At 53.3% G+C, this 15,182-nt stretch overlaps 3 protein-coding genes across 7 annotated transcripts; 2 read left to right on the top strand and 1 right to left on the bottom strand.

The window, feature by feature from the left end:
- On the top strand, positions 1-2,324 carry LOC128763980 (calcium/calmodulin-dependent protein kinase type II subunit beta-like). Its single transcript, XM_053873305.1, has 4 exons — positions 1-768; positions 1,014-1,089; positions 1,293-1,387; positions 1,442-2,324. The coding sequence occupies exons 1-4, from the start codon at positions 750-752 to the stop codon at positions 1,675-1,677; spliced, it is 426 nt and encodes a 141-aa protein (XP_053729280.1). The 5' UTR covers positions 1-749; the 3' UTR covers positions 1,678-2,324.
- A 511-nt stretch (positions 2,325-2,835) lies between these two features.
- ogdhb (oxoglutarate dehydrogenase b) lies at positions 2,836-9,453 on the top strand. 5 transcript variants are annotated; one of them, XM_053872095.1, is made up of 23 exons: positions 2,836-3,422; positions 3,699-3,976; positions 4,045-4,203; positions 4,262-4,355; positions 5,258-5,373; positions 5,447-5,601; positions 5,657-5,803; positions 5,873-5,963; positions 6,029-6,208; positions 6,271-6,399; positions 6,464-6,643; positions 6,701-6,853; positions 7,044-7,146; positions 7,215-7,343; positions 7,415-7,565; positions 7,624-7,751; positions 7,823-8,001; positions 8,061-8,132; positions 8,199-8,324; positions 8,383-8,455; positions 8,524-8,687; positions 8,803-8,957; positions 9,145-9,453. In XM_053872095.1, the coding sequence occupies exons 2-23, from the start codon at positions 3,758-3,760 to the stop codon at positions 9,260-9,262; spliced, it is 3,021 nt and encodes a 1,006-aa protein (XP_053728070.1). In that variant the 5' UTR covers positions 2,836-3,422; positions 3,699-3,757; the 3' UTR covers positions 9,263-9,453. The 5 variants fall into 5 exon arrangements, 4 of the variants coding, with proteins under 4 accessions (XP_053728070.1, XP_053728071.1, XP_053728069.1 ...); XM_053872096.1 differs by having other exon boundaries at positions 2,836-3,144; XM_053872094.1 differs by having other exon boundaries at positions 2,836-3,080.
- On the bottom strand, positions 9,378-12,701 carry pargl (poly (ADP-ribose) glycohydrolase, like). Its single transcript, XM_053872101.1, has 16 exons — positions 12,604-12,701; positions 11,925-12,151; positions 11,740-11,856; positions 11,583-11,669; positions 11,433-11,504; positions 11,300-11,377; positions 11,077-11,237; positions 10,941-11,020; positions 10,803-10,875; positions 10,665-10,740; positions 10,463-10,610; positions 10,217-10,295; positions 10,038-10,146; positions 9,866-9,971; positions 9,677-9,805; positions 9,378-9,603 (listed from the first exon to the last, which is right to left on the bottom strand). Exons 2-16 carry the CDS (start codon positions 12,144-12,146, stop codon positions 9,497-9,499), a joined length of 1,644 nt encoding a protein of 547 aa, XP_053728076.1. The 5' UTR covers positions 12,147-12,151; positions 12,604-12,701; the 3' UTR covers positions 9,378-9,496.
- Positions 12,702-15,182: the final 2,481 nt, after the last annotated feature.

Raw genomic sequence — 15,182 nt, forward strand, 5'->3', positions numbered from 1 at the left:
CACACAGTGTGGAGACAGGAAGTCACAATCGACCCTCTCCTAGCTTAGATGTAGGAACCTTAAGTGGCAGGAATCAGAGCCACTGCTCTGAGCTGATTCCAGTCATGTGTCCCTGACTGGACATCTTCAGCCACCAGAGAGAGCTTCACAAGGCTCCATTTCAGTTCCCTTTCTATTTTCTACATGCCACTGAAACTGAACAGTTCCCATGACGCCCTGTAGCCCAGTCACAGTGGCTGAATTGCCAGCGTTTTATTGACATTATTTCCACCTGCCCCAAACTTAATGACGTACTCCTCTTTTACAAAAAAAAAATCAAAGTATTTCTGATTCTTTTTCTTCTTTTTTTGGCCCTTCCCACAACTCTCAGTATGTGACTTGACCGCCGCTGCCCCCTGCAGTTGTGAGCATGTTCATCTCATCCCAGTTTGTCTGCACAGAACTCGTGTGGGAAGTGGGCGAGGTCACGACCTCTGAGGACCCCTCAACATTGGGACCTGTGTAAGTGAGAAGCAGGCGGGGGTGAGAGGGGGAGTGTCAGGACGTGGGCGAGCTAAGCCGCCCTCTCACAGTTGGAGGATCGTAAATCTGGCAGCCAGAATAGCGTGATGATGTCACGTGACCAGGAGCGGTGCAGCGGCACGCAGCCCGCTCTGCCGCACACTCAGATCAGAGTCCAGAACCACGGGAGGTCCGAGAAACATCATGGAGAAGTCTGACCCCCACTGACCCCTTCAACTCCTACGACCATGAGTGGCCAGACGAGCGGTGAGTTCCCATGAGTTTGTATGTGTTTGTGTGTGTTCAACCACCAGCTATGTGTAATTCCATTGGGGATTAGAACCAGCAACCCACTGACCTGTAAACTCACTGTTCAGATGTTCAGAAGGAGCTTTGACCTGCAGGTTTGTCACCCACCTGCTGTGACTCTGCTCTCATTGCTGTGCTTCACATGTGCACCCCATGTTCATTCCGCCCTCTCACTCTGACGGAGGAACCTCTCTCCTCTGCAGCTCATAAACAGGAGATCATCAAACTGACTGAGCAGCTGATCGAGGCCATCAACAATGGAGACTTTGAATCCTATGTGTGAGTCTCGCTCTCAACCCCCTACTTCCATGCCCCCGTTCATGGGCACATCTGTAAACACAAAGGATTTACACACTCACTGGCACGGGACGCTCCACAGGGCGGACGGCTTGCTGTAAATTACACACCACACACACTCTACTCTTAACACACGCAGTTCCCTGCCTGCCCACTAGATGTCAGTGACAGTCGTCCCCTCACAGGAAGATCTGCGACCCCGGCCTGACCTCGTTTGAGCCGGACGGCCAGGGGAACCTGGTGGAGGGGATGGACTTCCACAGATTCTACTTTGACAACCGTGAGTCTATCTGCCTCGCTGCTGGTGCCGGCCTGACCCGCCTCTCTCCCTCAGTGGGATCCCGGAGCAGCCCGCCGGTCCACACCACCATCCTCAACCCGCACGTACACATGCTGGGCGAGGACGCCGCCTGCATCGCCTACGTCCGCCTCACACAGTTCGTGGACGCGCAGGGTCGGCCCCGCTCCAGTCAATCGGAGGAGACGCGCGTGTGGCACCGCCGCGACGCCCGCTGGCAGAACGTCCACTTCCACTGCTCCGGGGTGGCTGCTGCCCCCCTGCAGGGCTGAGTGGTACTGCCGCGCCCGACACCCCCGGCTCTCCCCTGCAGCAGTGGATTACCGCACCTGTCCCCCCGTCACCTGCTCCTACTGGTCACGTGACCGTGCCGACAGCTTCGTCGGGACTCGGAGCCACGTCAGCGAGGAAGGACACGTGACCTCGTCTCTTCCTGCAGCACCCTCACCTGGCCTGCGGGTGGCGCCCAGACAACAGGATGAGCACACTGCTAACTGAAGAGGTCAACGTTCCACTACTGGCAGCTTTTCCTCAGTGTGTGTCTACTTGTTTATCCTTATTTTTGGTGACCAATCTTTGACAAAACACCTCCTTGTGAGAACCTTATGCCTTTGTGGGGACCATTTGGCTGGACCCTCAATTTGAGGATGAAGCCTTCAAAATACCCGGGTCATTATAACTGAGTCCTGCTTAAGGTTAGCCATGTGTTTTGGATGGTTAGGTTTAGGGGAAGAGGCTGGGGAAAGGGTTATATCAATGAGAGGTCCGCACAAGGACAGAGATACAATGTGTGAGTGAGTGTGTCCACTGTGGTGTTCACCCTGAAGTCCTCTCAGAGGAGCTGATGAAGAAGCTGGAGTTGTCTCTGGGGTGAAAGCTCTACTCATGTGACCTCATGTTCTCTGAACCTCCATTAAAGTTCTCTCCTCTCTGTGTCGTCCTCACTTTTGTCATTCAGCTCATTGTTCTCCAAGCAGAGAAGCATTGGAGACAAAAGACGACTCCATTAGCATCTGTTAGCGTGATAAAGAGAAGCAGCAGGAAGTGGAGACGCCCCGAGAGTGGCCTGCTCCGCATGACCCCCCAACACCCGCAGAGTGGCAGCTCTGCAGCGAGGAGCGGGGGTGGTCAAGACGCGGCCTGGGGGCCGCCGTCAGGCCCCTCATTCAGCTGGTTGAGTCTGTTCTCTGGCATCTGCCTTTCATTGGCCAACACTCATGAGGCTAGACCCTGACGGACCCTGCCCACTCCCAGGTAGCTGGGACCCAGAAAGAAAAATGACTGAGTTAATATGGCTGTAAAAAATATCTAAACACAAACATGACACGTTCTCTCGTGTCCGCTTGGTGACGTCACAATGACGTGGCTCCTAGGGCGCGTCTCCATGTATATATCTGCAGCCACAGGTGAAAGTTCACTCCGCAGTGAACCTGAGATCCACTCAGAACCTGGCCAGTCCCTCCGACGTCACGGCCCGCTGACGTCACTCGTCCTGGTAGACCGTGCGGCAGTGCGAGTCCTCACTCAGTGTCCGGAGTTGCGCGCGGGATGGACCGGTGATTGACGGGGAGGCAGCGCGAGCGCCGATATCACGTGACTAACGGCCGCGAGAGGCGGGCTAGACTAGAGACTCGTCAGCTGCGCGTCTCCGGACGGTTCGGACCTGCGGCCGAGAGTGAGTTGGGAACGTGACGTGGGGAACAGCAGCGTCAACGGCCAGCTGTGCGCATGGGTTTGAAGTGCGTGTTTTAAAGTGTGTTTGTGTGAACGTGTTCACAGCGTGCATATGCGTGTATGTTTGAAGGGTTTCAAAGTGTGCGTGAGTGTTTTACACCGTGATGAATGTGGGGCTGAACTTAAGTGTGCATGAGATATGTGCACGTGAGTTTGTGTTTAAAGTGTGAGTGAGTTTGAAGTGTGTGTTCGTGAGTGAGTGTGAGCCTATATAGTTGCACCTCTGAGGACCAATTCTTGGAAACACACCACCTTGTATGGTGCTTTTGCCGGACCCCACAAGGTGAAGCTTCAATTTGAGATAAAGTCTTTATTATAACTGGGTTTCACTTTGGTTCAGAGTCCTGGTTAAGGTTAGGCATGTGTTTTGGATGGTTATGTTTAGGGGGAGAGGCTGGGGAAAGGGTTATGGTAATGAGAGGACCAACTAGGAAATGTGTGTTTAAGTTGACCACTCTTGTCTGGACTGTAGGAGACTCTGTTGCCTCCTTGGTGCTCTCTAAATCGGTCCGGAGTGTTGGACCCATCTCTCCTGGTTCTGATTGCTCTCCTTGAACAGAGCCGGAGGAGCGCCGGATCAGAAAAGCTTCCACAGCAGGACTGTTGATTCCTGCAGACATGCACCGCCTCAGGACCACCGCGGCAAGGCTACAGCCTCTAATCACAGTGCAGACGGTCCGGCACCAGACCCGGCCCAGACCAGCTCTCAGGACGGCTCAGGCAGTGAGAATGCAGAGCTCATCTGTGGCTGCAGAACCTTTTCTGAACGGAACCAGTACCAACTATATGGAGGAGATGTTCACAGCCTGGCAGGAGGACCCGGCGAGCGTGCATGAGGTGAGACCTAGTGTCTGAGTTACAGCTGTGGTGAGGTGAGCTGCAGAGACTCTGCTCTGTTCTTCCAGTCCTGGAATGCCTACTTTCGTAACGCTGAAGTCGGAGCAGTGCAGCAGAACCCGGCTGAGATGTTGTGCCGAGCGCAGGCAGTGGGAGGAACGGTGCCCTCTGTGGAGAAGTTGGTGGCCGACCACCTCGCTGTGCAGTCACTGATTCGAGCCTATCAGGTAACCAGCAGACATGTGGACATGTGAGCGTGGTGCTAACGTGGTGCGGTGTCTGCAGGTCAGGGGTCACCACGTCGCCAAGCTGGACCCGCTCAGCATCAGCTGTGTGGACTTTGACGACACACCGTGCTCCATCGGCCTCCAGAACATTGGTGAGTGGGTGGAAAATGGTTTCAGATCGAGATCTCTGGTGCCAAGAGACCACAGCACCAGACTGACTCACCACGTCATGTCTGTGGTGACACCAGACATGAGGAGTCATGTCAGAGTCACTTCAGAGTCAGTGTCACAGCGGAGTCACGCCAGGTTCCCAAACTCACCATACAAGAGACTGGCTTGTTCTATTCTCCTTGATGATGATCATGATGATGATGAAGATGGGTGAGGGTGGTGATAATCATGATGATGAAGGCAATGAAGAAGAACAAGATGTTGATGTGGTGAAAGTGATAAGGATGACTGCGATGTTGAAGATAATGTGATGAGGATGATAATAATGAAGATATCTGGTGACTGACTCATGGGTTCACCTCCATGCTCTGGTGCTGTCGTTCCACGCCCATGCCGGGGCGGGACCTCAGCGCGCAGCAGATAAGAGAGCAGCCGAGCGTCTTGCTCAACAGCACGCAGTCCCAATCATTAATTAAACGAATTCACGCCACAAAGTCCAGATCTCTGTCTGAGACGCCCGCTCCGACGGCTCTGCGTGCCCAAGCGCCGCAAACCCACACCGAGGACTCGCACTCGAGTGCCGGTCAAAGTTCCTGTCGCTGTGCCGCTGCTGCTTCAGGTTCTTCAGCTGGTCTGACGTCAGAGTCGCAGCTCAGTTCCGCTGACTCAGCTGGACTTTGTTCGGGAGCGGAGGATCTCGTCGTGGCGTGTCATGAGACCGCAGCAGGACAGTGCAGGACCACTCAGATAGTGTTATCAGGAGCCCTCATGGCTCAGATAAGCCCTGGCCGCCCCCCCACCCCAGTGTGTGTACTGACTACTGAGAGTCATGTGACGCCATGTCGGCCTTCGTCCTCCTCATCCTCACTGCTGTCTCCCGCAGGCCACTACGGACTCACCCCAGCAGACCTGGGCAAAGTCTTTCGGCTCCCCACCACCACCTTCATCGGCGGGGGTGAGAGCTCGCTGCCCCTCAGGGAGATCATCCACAGGCTGGAGGTAACATGGTCCTGGAGAGCCTCGTAACCAGGGCCCAAAGAACATACTGACTCCTCTGTGACTCGCCCCTCAGTCGGCGTACTGTCAGCACATTGGTGTGGAGTTCATGTTCATCAATGACCTGGAGCAGTGTCAGTGGATCCGGCAGAAGTTCGAGACGCCTGGACTGCTGCACTTCAGCTTGGAGGAGAAGCGCACCCTGCTGGCCAGGATGATCCGCTCCACCAGGTGGGCGGTGGTTTCACCAAAGCGTGTGACCACATGCTGACTCAGCTGTCCTCAGGTTCGAGGAGTTCCTGCAGAAGAAGTGGTCGTCTGAGAAACGCTTCGGGCTGGAGGGTTGCGAGTCCCTAATCCCCGCGCTCAAGGGCATCATCGACAAGTCGAGCGCCGCTGGCGTGGACAACGTCATCATGGGGATGTCGCACAGGTGCCGCATGACTCCGCACCAGACTAGTCCCTGTGGTGTCATTCATTAAAACCTGCTTTGTGTTGGCAGAGGGCGACTCAATGTGCTGGCCAACGTCATCCGGAAGGAGCTGGAGCAGATCTTCTGCCAGTTCGACTCCAGACTGGAAGCAGCGGACGAGGTCAGGAGACCCAGTCAGGAGCTGGTCTCGGTTCTGAGGGTGACTCTCTCTCCTGCTGGTTTCAGGGCTCGGGTGACGTCAAGTACCACCTGGGGATGTACCACCGCAGGATGAACCGGGTCAGCGACAGATTAATCACCCTGTCGCTTGTGGCGAACCCCTCCCACCTGGAGGCTGTGGACCCAGTGGTGCAGGGGAAGACCAAGGCAGAGCAGTTCTACTGTGGAGACTCCCAGGGCAAGAAGGTGCCAACCTAGACTTTTTCTCCTTCCGATTAGAAGTGGCTTGACCTCATCATCCCGACCAGGTGATGTCCATCCTCATCCATGGCGACGCTGCGTTTGCTGGCCAGGGGATCGTCTATGAGACCTTCCACCTGTCAGACCTGCCGTCCTACACCACGCACGGCACCGTCCACATCGTGGTCAACAACCAGGTAAGCGTCTGCTGTCCTGCCCTCTGAGGGGAGCCATGTCCACCGACCGCTGGTGTCTCCCCAGATCGGATTCACCACGGACCCCAGGATGGCGCGCTCCTCTGCGTACCCCACGGACGTGGCCAGAGTGGTCAACGCCCCCATCTTCCATGTGAATGCAGACGACCCTGAGGCCGTAATGTATGTGTGCAACGTTGCGGCGGAGTGGAGGAACACCTTCCACAAAGACGTGGTGGTGGACCTGGTGAGTGGACACTGATCCCGCTCCCAAGAGCCACGTCTCTGATTGGACCGGTATCAGGTGTGTTACAGGAGGAACGGTCACAACGAGATGGACGAACCGATGTTCACCCAGCCGCTCATGTATAAGCGCATCAAGAAGCAGAAGGGAGTCCTGCAGACGTTTGTGGAGAAACTGATCAAAGAGGAAGTGGTCACCATGCAGGAGTATGAGGTGACTGCAGCAAAATCACACTCACTTATCTGCACCTGCTCTGAGGTCCACTGCAGTCCTCATAGTGGTCCCTCCGCCGTTAGCTGTCTCTGGCTGACAACACCTCCAGAACACCTAAAATTTGTGCACCCAACCCAGATGTTCACCAGATCTCAGACGACAGAAGGCTGAGCCCTCCATTGTGTTTCAGGAGGAAGTGGCTCGGTACGACCGGATCTGCGAGGAGGCATTCAGCCGCTCCAAAGATGAGAAGATCCTGCACATCAAGCACTGGCTGGACTCGCCGTGGCCCGGTAATGCTCGCCCTCCTGCGGGACTGTCTACCTTTGCCATCACTGACGTTTGGGCTTTGTGCCGACAGACTTCTTCACCCGGGATGGCCAGCCAAAGAGCATGAGTTGTCCGTCCACCGGCATCAGTGAGGAGCAGCTGGCTCGCATTGGCAGTGTCGCCGCCTCGGTTCCGGTGCCGGACTTCACCGTCCACGGAGGTCCGTGCTACGGCACATCGTCCAGGCACTCGCACAGATGTGGTCCTAATGTGTCACACTCTTGTCCGCAGGTCTGAGTCGCATCCTGAAGGGCCGAGCTCACATGCTGAGTCAGCGCGTTTGTGACTGGGCCCTGGGAGAGTACATGGCCTTCGGTTCCTTGCTGCTGCAAGGCACCCATGTCCGGCTCAGTGGGCAGGATGTGGAGCGCGGAACCTTCAGGTAGGTTGGACCTCTCTGGCTCCCCACAGGGCCCCCATGACGTGTCGTCTCGTCTCAGTCACAGGCACCACGTTCTTCACGACCAGAATGTGGACAAGAGGACCTGCATCCCCATGAACCACCTGGCTGCTGACCAGGCGCCCTACACTGTCTGCAACAGCTCACTGTCCGAGTACGCTGTCCTCGGTGGGTCCGCCTCCACTTCGCTAACTCCTCCCTGTCCTCCTGAATTCATAAAGAGAATGTTTGATCTGCAGGGTTCGAGTTGGGCTTCGCCATGGCGAGTCCCGACGCGCTGGTGCTGTGGGAGGCCCAGTTTGGAGACTTCAACAACACTGCCCAGTGCATCATCGACCAGTTCATCAGCTCTGGCCAGGCCAAGTGGGTCCGACAGAATGGCATCGTACTGCTGCTGCCTCACGGCATGGAGGGCATGGTGAGTCCTCACCTCCATGGAGGTCGTCAGACCTGTTCATCAATGTTTCCTCCCACCAGGGTCCAGAACACTCGTCGGCTCGTCCTGAAAGGTTCCTCCAGATGTGCAACGACGATCAGGATGTGTTCCCAGTACGTATGCGAGAGCACAGCAAGACTGTCCAGCTTACGCGCTAACCGCCTGCTTCTCTCACCCAGAAACTCCACGAGGACTTTGCGACTCGACAACTGCACGACTGCAACTGGATCGTGGTCAACTGCTCCACTCCAGCCAACTACTTTCACGTCCTGCGCAGACAGATCTTGCAGCCCTTCAGGAAGCCGGTGAGTCTGCCACATGTCCGTTACCAGGCGACGTGATCTGGTGCTCCTGTCTCCCCAGCTGGTCGTCTTCACGCCCAAGTCTCTCCTGCGCCACCCGGAGGCCAAGTCCAGTTTCGACGACATGCTTCCTGGTGTGTTCGCTGACTCTCTCCTGTCGGAGGTCTGAGGTTCGACGCCTGATGTTTTCTCCACCCTGCAGGAACCCATTTCCAGCGAGTGATACCGGAGCAAGGCCCGGCTGCCGCTGCACCAGAACTCGTCAAGAGAGTCATCTTCTGCTCAGGCAAGATCTACTACGAGCTGACACGAGAGCGCGCCAACCGAGGACTGGATGACTTGGTCGCTGTTGTCCGGGTGGAGCAGGTAACTGAGGAGGTCACATGACCTTTATGGAGGTTCTGGGTGTTTTTGGGGGTGCTGTCATGTGACCAGAGGTGACCTGAGAGGGTTACCTGGTAATATTTCTGTGCTCCACTAGTTGTCGCCCTTCCCCTTTGACCTGGTGAAAGAGGAGACGGACCGGTACCACGGTGCTGACCTGGTGTGGTGTCAGGAGGAGCACAAGAACCAGGGCTACTATTACTACGTCAAGCCTCGGATTCGCACCACCATCAACAAGACCCGGCCCGTCCGGTAAGAGGGTTGTTTCTAGGTCACATGACTGTTCATTATTCAACTACACGCTTCTTGAAAGTAGCCATTAGTATAGCTGTGCTAGTCAGCCACACTCTAGGAGACACGCCCACCAATGTATTTTTGCACCTTGAAAAAGAAGCAGAACTGGTACCGAGCCCACATGACTCCTCTGCTTGTCCTGCAGGTATGCCGGACGAGATCCGGCCGCGGCGCCGGCCACCGGCAACAAGCACACCCACATGATGGAGCTTCAGCGCCTGCTTGACTCCGCCTTCGACCTGAATGCTACCTCGACACACTGATGCTCCGCCCACCAAGGCCCCTCCCCCCTTTAGGAGCACACACAACACAACCTTGTGCTCTCCAGCGCCAAACGGGTTCAAAAACTATGTAAATAATCACCACATGACTCCAACAACTCCACCACACTTTAACCAACAGGCACACACATGAAATTGTTTCTGAGGAGGTCATGTGACACTAATAAACATATTTAAAACCATGACAGACTTCCTGTGCCTTCCTTCCTTTCTCGCTCACAGCTGGCTGTGGCGATATCTTCTGTCCGTCTTGATGAAGTCGAACAGCGTCATTGTCGCGTGGTAAGATGAGCAGAACTCTTCCAACATAGCTGCCAAGCTTCCTGGAAAGGTCGACAGAAGTTTGTAACGTCCTGATGGAGGCGTGTCTCTGAACCGCAGGCACCAGTGACTCACCGACAGTGACTCTCTCCAACACCAGCAGGTGGTACACTTCCTCCAGCTGCTGCTGCAACTGTTGGTCTCCAAAGGTGAAGAAGGCGAGGTTGCGCTTCGCCACCGCTGCAGCCATCAGCTGGATCAGAGCTGGATACAAGCAGAGTTAGCCGCGTGCCGTCACTCTGACAGCGTCTGACAGCACCAAACCTTTGAGCTGAGCGTCTCCATTGAAAGCGCCGCAGCCCCACTTCCCTGTCGCGATGTCGGGCTCGTCGTACCGGTCGTACCTGGAAGCCTTGAACCCACAGAAGGCCTGCAAGAGAGAGACACAGTCAAGGTCCAACTGGGCCACCGGGACCAAGGGGAACAGCACTGTCACCTTGTTGAGCTCTCGTGTGATGCTCTCCATGGTGAACTGGTCCTGGCGCTTTCCGTAGTTGAGTGCGTCGATGGCCACGATCTTCCGATGCCGCCGACACCAGTCGTCCCTGTGTAATGATCCACCCTGTGATGTCACTTCCTGCTCACCCTCTCACCTACACCAGTGCGGCGACCAACCTCAGCACCTGGTCCTGGTGGGGCCCCGCCCATCTGAAGCTGTCGCCGTAACCATCGTGATGGCTGAACTGCTCGCAACCTGAGCCACATGACGAGTCTCACCCACTCACATCTGTCTACTGTGCTTCATCCACACATCATTTGCTGTTCTACCACTCAACAGTCAAAAAACTCATCCACATTCATTCATCAACTCACCATCCACGTTTCTTCACTCATTCATCTGTTCATCCATTTATCGGGTACCTGTGACGATCAGACACTCGAGATCCTCGAGTCGTTCTGTGAAGAGTCTGGCTACGATGAGTTCTGGACTCAGGAGGAACAGGATCTCCTCCTGCAGAAGACCAGATCCCAGAACTCCTCCTCCGACCCAGCAGGAGGCGAAGTCCACCTGGGAGGAGCCTGAGCATCAGAGGGGGACTGGACCATGGGTCTCCTGACTCACCTGGAGAAGCCCAACTCCTTCAGCCTCGATGCTCCCGAGTGAGGACACATGCAGCCTGGACAGGGTCTGTGTGCAGCTGAGACACCACGGGTTAGGGGGACGGCCAACTGGCCCTGGTTCTGACCTGGGCCGGAGTACCTGCGCCAGTCAGGCAGATCTTCATCACGTAGGCACCGCCGCTCGAACGTCACCAGTCCTTCAGGCTGGGTCACTGCGAAGAGCAGGGTTTCAGGTGAATCAGGTCACAGAGGGAGGTCTGGTTCCAGCAGGACTCACCCGGGTCCGTGACCACGCTGAAGTACTGCATGATGGCCCGCAGCTTCTCCGTCTTCCTCTCCGGCCCGTCCCCAAACAGGCTGCAACACAACCAGAATCAGAACCTGTCTGCCAAGGTTTCACGGTTGACCCAGACCTGTTGAAGTTGATGGAGGGCAAGTCTCGGTACCGGGCTGAGGGCGGGTTGGAGCTCCTGTCAGGAAATGTGCAGTAGAAAGCGTTGGCCAGCAGGGCGGCCACCTGCATCTGTGACAGGGTGATGGACGCGGAACTTCCTCTGCGCAGCAGCGGGACGGCCTACGGACACGAGGACACACCTTCATCACCAAGTCCTCATCGCCAGACCGGTGTCACCTCACCGCATTCAGGCGCTCCGGCAGACTCAGCGCCAGCGCTGCGATCTTGGGGAAGAGCTGCGTGAGACAGTGTGGGTTCCTCTGCGGGGACAGAGACAGTCAGAGTCCAGCAGAGACGCCATGCTCAGGAGCCAACCTGGACGAAGCTGCTCAAAGTCTTGAAGGTCCACAGCTGTTGCTGTCTCCGGTTGTAGGTGAAGATCGCTCCCTGGTGGTGAGATAGGAACACACAGGGTTGCGGGTCTAGATGCAAACACGGAGGAATCAGGAGGGGAACTGAACGAACCTGCAGGTCGCTAACCGTGGCCTCTCTCTGGAAGGTCAGAGAAGTGAGCTGCTCCGAGATCACCTGCCACCGTTTCTCACGCTGCTTCTGTTGAGCAGCAAACACCAGCGTGACATCATCATCGCTCACATCACCAGCGGGTCAGTGACATCATCACCTTGTCATCTGACTCAACGAAGCTGCTCGGGGAGTTTGGCATCTCCACGACGTCTCCATCGAGATGTCTCCGTCCTATGTGAGGAGCGATTCCACCTCCGCGGTTAAAACGTGCCACCTAGGCGCACGAGCATTCCAGACACTCAACACACACACACACACGGATGTTACAGCCGGTGACCCTACATCTATGAGGACTGTGTGGTTCCAGCTGCAGTAGAGACGTCGCTTGTTCTGAAGTCGCTTTAGGTCCTCCAGCCGGCAGGACGATGACCCGGTCCTGGTCACTGGTGGAAGGTGTCCTGGTCCACTGGCTCCGCCCCTCACCTGGCTCTCGCCTCGGCCCTTCGCTGTTCCATCACTCGCATGTTTCCCACCAGCCTGTCTGTGCTGCCGACGCCCCGGCATTTTACCTAAGAGGTTGCAGGTGGACAGGAGGTCAGGCGTCTAGTTCCCCTGCGCCCACAGCAGCAGAGCTGGGTATGTTGGGTGTGTGTGGACAGGTGAGTTGTGTTGCGTGCCAAGTTAGTTTGAAGCAACAAACCCACTAAACTTGTGATAGCGGAAAACTGAAAGGAAAACTCACAGAAGGTATCAACACAGCCGGTTTTATTCACAGTTCCAACTTCCACCAAGCAAGCAACATAACATAACATAACACATTACATAACAGGTTGTGACCCCAAATAACCCCATGACACTTCATAACGAAACTGAATCAGTGACGACCGGAAGCCGTGTTGCGTCATGTGACCTGAAAATTTGGAGACCGGACTCAGACCCGGGGCAGGTTGATTGTTTGATGATCGAGCAGCAAAGCCGCAACAGAAGAGTCAACCTTAGGAGCGAGACGGGATCGACTCACCTGCGCACCGGAGCACGCGCTCGCTCCCGTCCCACTTCAGTAGCAGCAGTCCAGGTCCTGTCCCGTCACCAGTGCGCGCGAGCTCACCTTGCGTCAAAACCCGGAAATAAGTTTTTTACTTAACTCAAGCTCTGTCACTGCCTGATCTGCTCCGCCTGCCCGATGTGGCCCGGAAATTCCGGTGCTGAAGTCATTTAAAATCCATGTGTTCCAATACGTTCCCAGCGAGGCATTGTGCGGGTCAAATGTATTAGATGAGCTTGAAATGATTAATGATTCAGTAATGCTGGATTTTTTAAAAATAATATCAGATAAAAACAGACAATTTACAGATTAAAATGTTAAATGTAGACTGTTTTAATAATAATAATAATAATAATAATAATAAAAACTCATATATCAATAGCCATGTGCGAATACCAATGTCTGGTTCCGTCACCGGAATTTCCGGACCACATTGGGCTGTGACAACAGAGCTTAACATTTCAGCAAATAGTGCTCTTTCAAAATTAGCGCCCCGATCTGAATGTAGGCACTTATTGAAGCCAAACACAAAAATAGTTGATATAGCTCAAATTAATATAGCTAAGATCAAATAGCGGCTGTGCCACAGCTGTAGCAGAACGCAGAAAAGCCTGTGCATTGTTTGCTAAATGGTCAGTAACAACCAAATCATCAAGGAACCTGTTTTATGAGTCCTCTGCTGCCCAAAAATCAATACACACCAACTCTCTGGCTCAGGTGACTTACTCACCACACACCTCTCCCAACATTTCACATAGTGGGTGACCTCCTTGCTCATTCCAAGCCACTGAAGCCTCTACCTTGTATCTGCTGCTGCCCTTGATGTCCAGCTCCATCATGAACACCACTGAAAGAGCAACAACATAAAGAAACAATGTATTTTTTGGCACAGTGTCTCTCCTGATTTTGAATGATACGCCCTCCCACATGACTAACTTGTACCAATGCACTTAACTGCCTCCAGTGGTTCCTCAACATGTACCCTCCTCAATGATCGATGACCCCTTTCAACATAAAAGATTAATCTACTCAAATCTTTTCTCTGTTCTGTCCTGTAAGACTTCCTGAGTCAGAATGTCCTGCTCAACGCGGGGCGAGGCCAATATGGACTGAGAAAGCTGATTTCAGCTGGTCAAAGGCAACGCTACACTCATCAGTCCAGTCGGTGACATTTTCTTATGGGACAATTGTGTCTGTCCCGTGAGATCAAACTCCTTCAATGATGTGATTGAGACAACTTTATCTGGGTATAAAAAATTATAAATATATTGATGGAAAAAAAGCCCCAATCCAAAAAAGTTCAGAAGATTCACAATGTCACTTGCGAGCAAGTGCAAGTCGATCATATAAAAGCAACAATAGCAACTTAAGAAAATTCTGAGTCTATCAACAAGATCAAAAAATCTGCGGATGCCACGAAATTGTCAACATCATCTCAAAGATGTGTTCAGGAATCTTTGAATCGCTGGGTCAATCGTGAGCTTTCAATTTTAAGACGCATTCTGTTGACCAAAACAGAAAGTTTGTCCAGACTCATATATCCATGTCTTTCACTATTCATTTCATCGAAGGTTGTAAATACAGGTTTATCTTAATACAAGATCACGATAACGGAGGTCTGAAAGCTTTAGAGTTTGAATCTATTCTTGCTTCTTTAGAATGAAATGGCTAAAGGAGTATATATATATATATATATATATATATATATATATATATATTTTTTTTTTTTTTTTTTTCTTTTCTTCCCACATAGAAACAGCTGAACGTTGATTCTTCCTTTGTCTACACACATTTTCTGGAAGAACATACAGGGCGGGATATCAATAAACATTCCGTACTTTACATACTGTGATGTCATTTATTACATGACCAATTTGCATGGGGATATGTCTGATACTGTAAATCTTATTATCTTGGGTTTAAACCATACCCACTGCTGCAAATGGATTGAAAATACTCCAATATTCAATGTCTTTAAAGTCGTTAAAACTGACCCAAGATGCTAATAAGAAAAATATATAGAAAATATTACTCATTTATTACTATTTTAAATCACTTAAAATTGCAGTTCAATGTTTTAACACTAGATAGAAGCATTTGTCAGTCTGGAGCGCTTCTCTGCTTCCCCCTGCAGGCGGCAGCAGCGCAGTGAAGAAGGTTGAGGGTTGCTGGTTCAAATCCTGGAATGCATCTCCAGAGTGTGTGAATGAGATTGCTGAAGACTTCTGCCTAAGAACCTTTGAGCACAATGTGTCTTTATGATTGAGGTGTGTCCCAGACAGCATCAACGGCAGGACAGCTGACAACAGTCACCAGGCAAGTCACCTGATATTCTCCTGTGGAAGCTCCCTCTGGTCTCCTGGACTCAGTCAGAACCTTCAGGAAGCTGCTCAGACGACTGTCACCATGCTGAAGCGCAGCCTCTCTCATCAGAGGTGCGCATCTGAACCTGGTGTGGGTGACGTTGACTCTGGAGGTGGACCAGTACATGACTGTTCAGACCCAAACCCAATTCACCATGAACACAACTTTGAGGTTTGAGGTTGGTGTTGGTT

Source organism: Synchiropus splendidus, chromosome 8 (genome assembly GCF_027744825.2).
Source record: "Synchiropus splendidus isolate RoL2022-P1 chromosome 8, RoL_Sspl_1.0, whole genome shotgun sequence".
Lineage (NCBI taxonomy): Eukaryota > Metazoa > Chordata > Actinopteri > Syngnathiformes > Callionymidae > Synchiropus > Synchiropus splendidus.

What these genes read in the sequence shown, in the direction of transcription:
- LOC128763980 (XM_053873305.1), top strand. An exon ending in GGAGACTTTGAATCCTATGT is followed by an intron (nt 1,090 to 1,292) that starts GTGAGTCTCGCT and finishes GTCCCCTCACAG; the next exon opens with GAAGATCTGCGACCCCGGCC. An exon ending in CAGATTCTACTTTGACAACC is followed by an intron (nt 1,388 to 1,441) that starts GTGAGTCTATCT and finishes TCTCTCCCTCAG; the next exon opens with TGGGATCCCGGAGCAGCCCG.
- ogdhb (XM_053872095.1), top strand. Translation starts at nt 3,758, where the DNA reads ATGCACCGCCTCAGGACCACCGCGGCAAGGCTACAGCCTCTAATCACA. An exon ending in CATCGGCCTCCAGAACATTG is followed by an intron (nt 4,356 to 5,257) that starts GTGAGTGGGTGG and finishes TGTCTCCCGCAG; the next exon opens with GCCACTACGGACTCACCCCA. An exon ending in ACGATCAGGATGTGTTCCCA is followed by an intron (nt 8,133 to 8,198) that starts GTACGTATGCGA and finishes TCTCTCACCCAG; the next exon opens with AAACTCCACGAGGACTTTGC.
- pargl (XM_053872101.1), bottom strand. Translation starts at nt 12,146, where the DNA reads ATGCCGGGGCGTCGGCAGCACAGACAGGCTGGTGGGAAACATGCGAGT. An exon ending in TGCCGGAGCGCCTGAATGCG is followed by an intron (nt 11,238 to 11,299) that starts GTGAGGTGACAC and finishes TCGTGTCCGTAG; the next exon opens with GCCGTCCCGCTGCTGCGCAG. An exon ending in TCACACGAGAGCTCAACAAG is followed by an intron (nt 9,972 to 10,037) that starts GTGACAGTGCTG and finishes TCTCTCTTGCAG; the next exon opens with GCCTTCTGTGGGTTCAAGGC.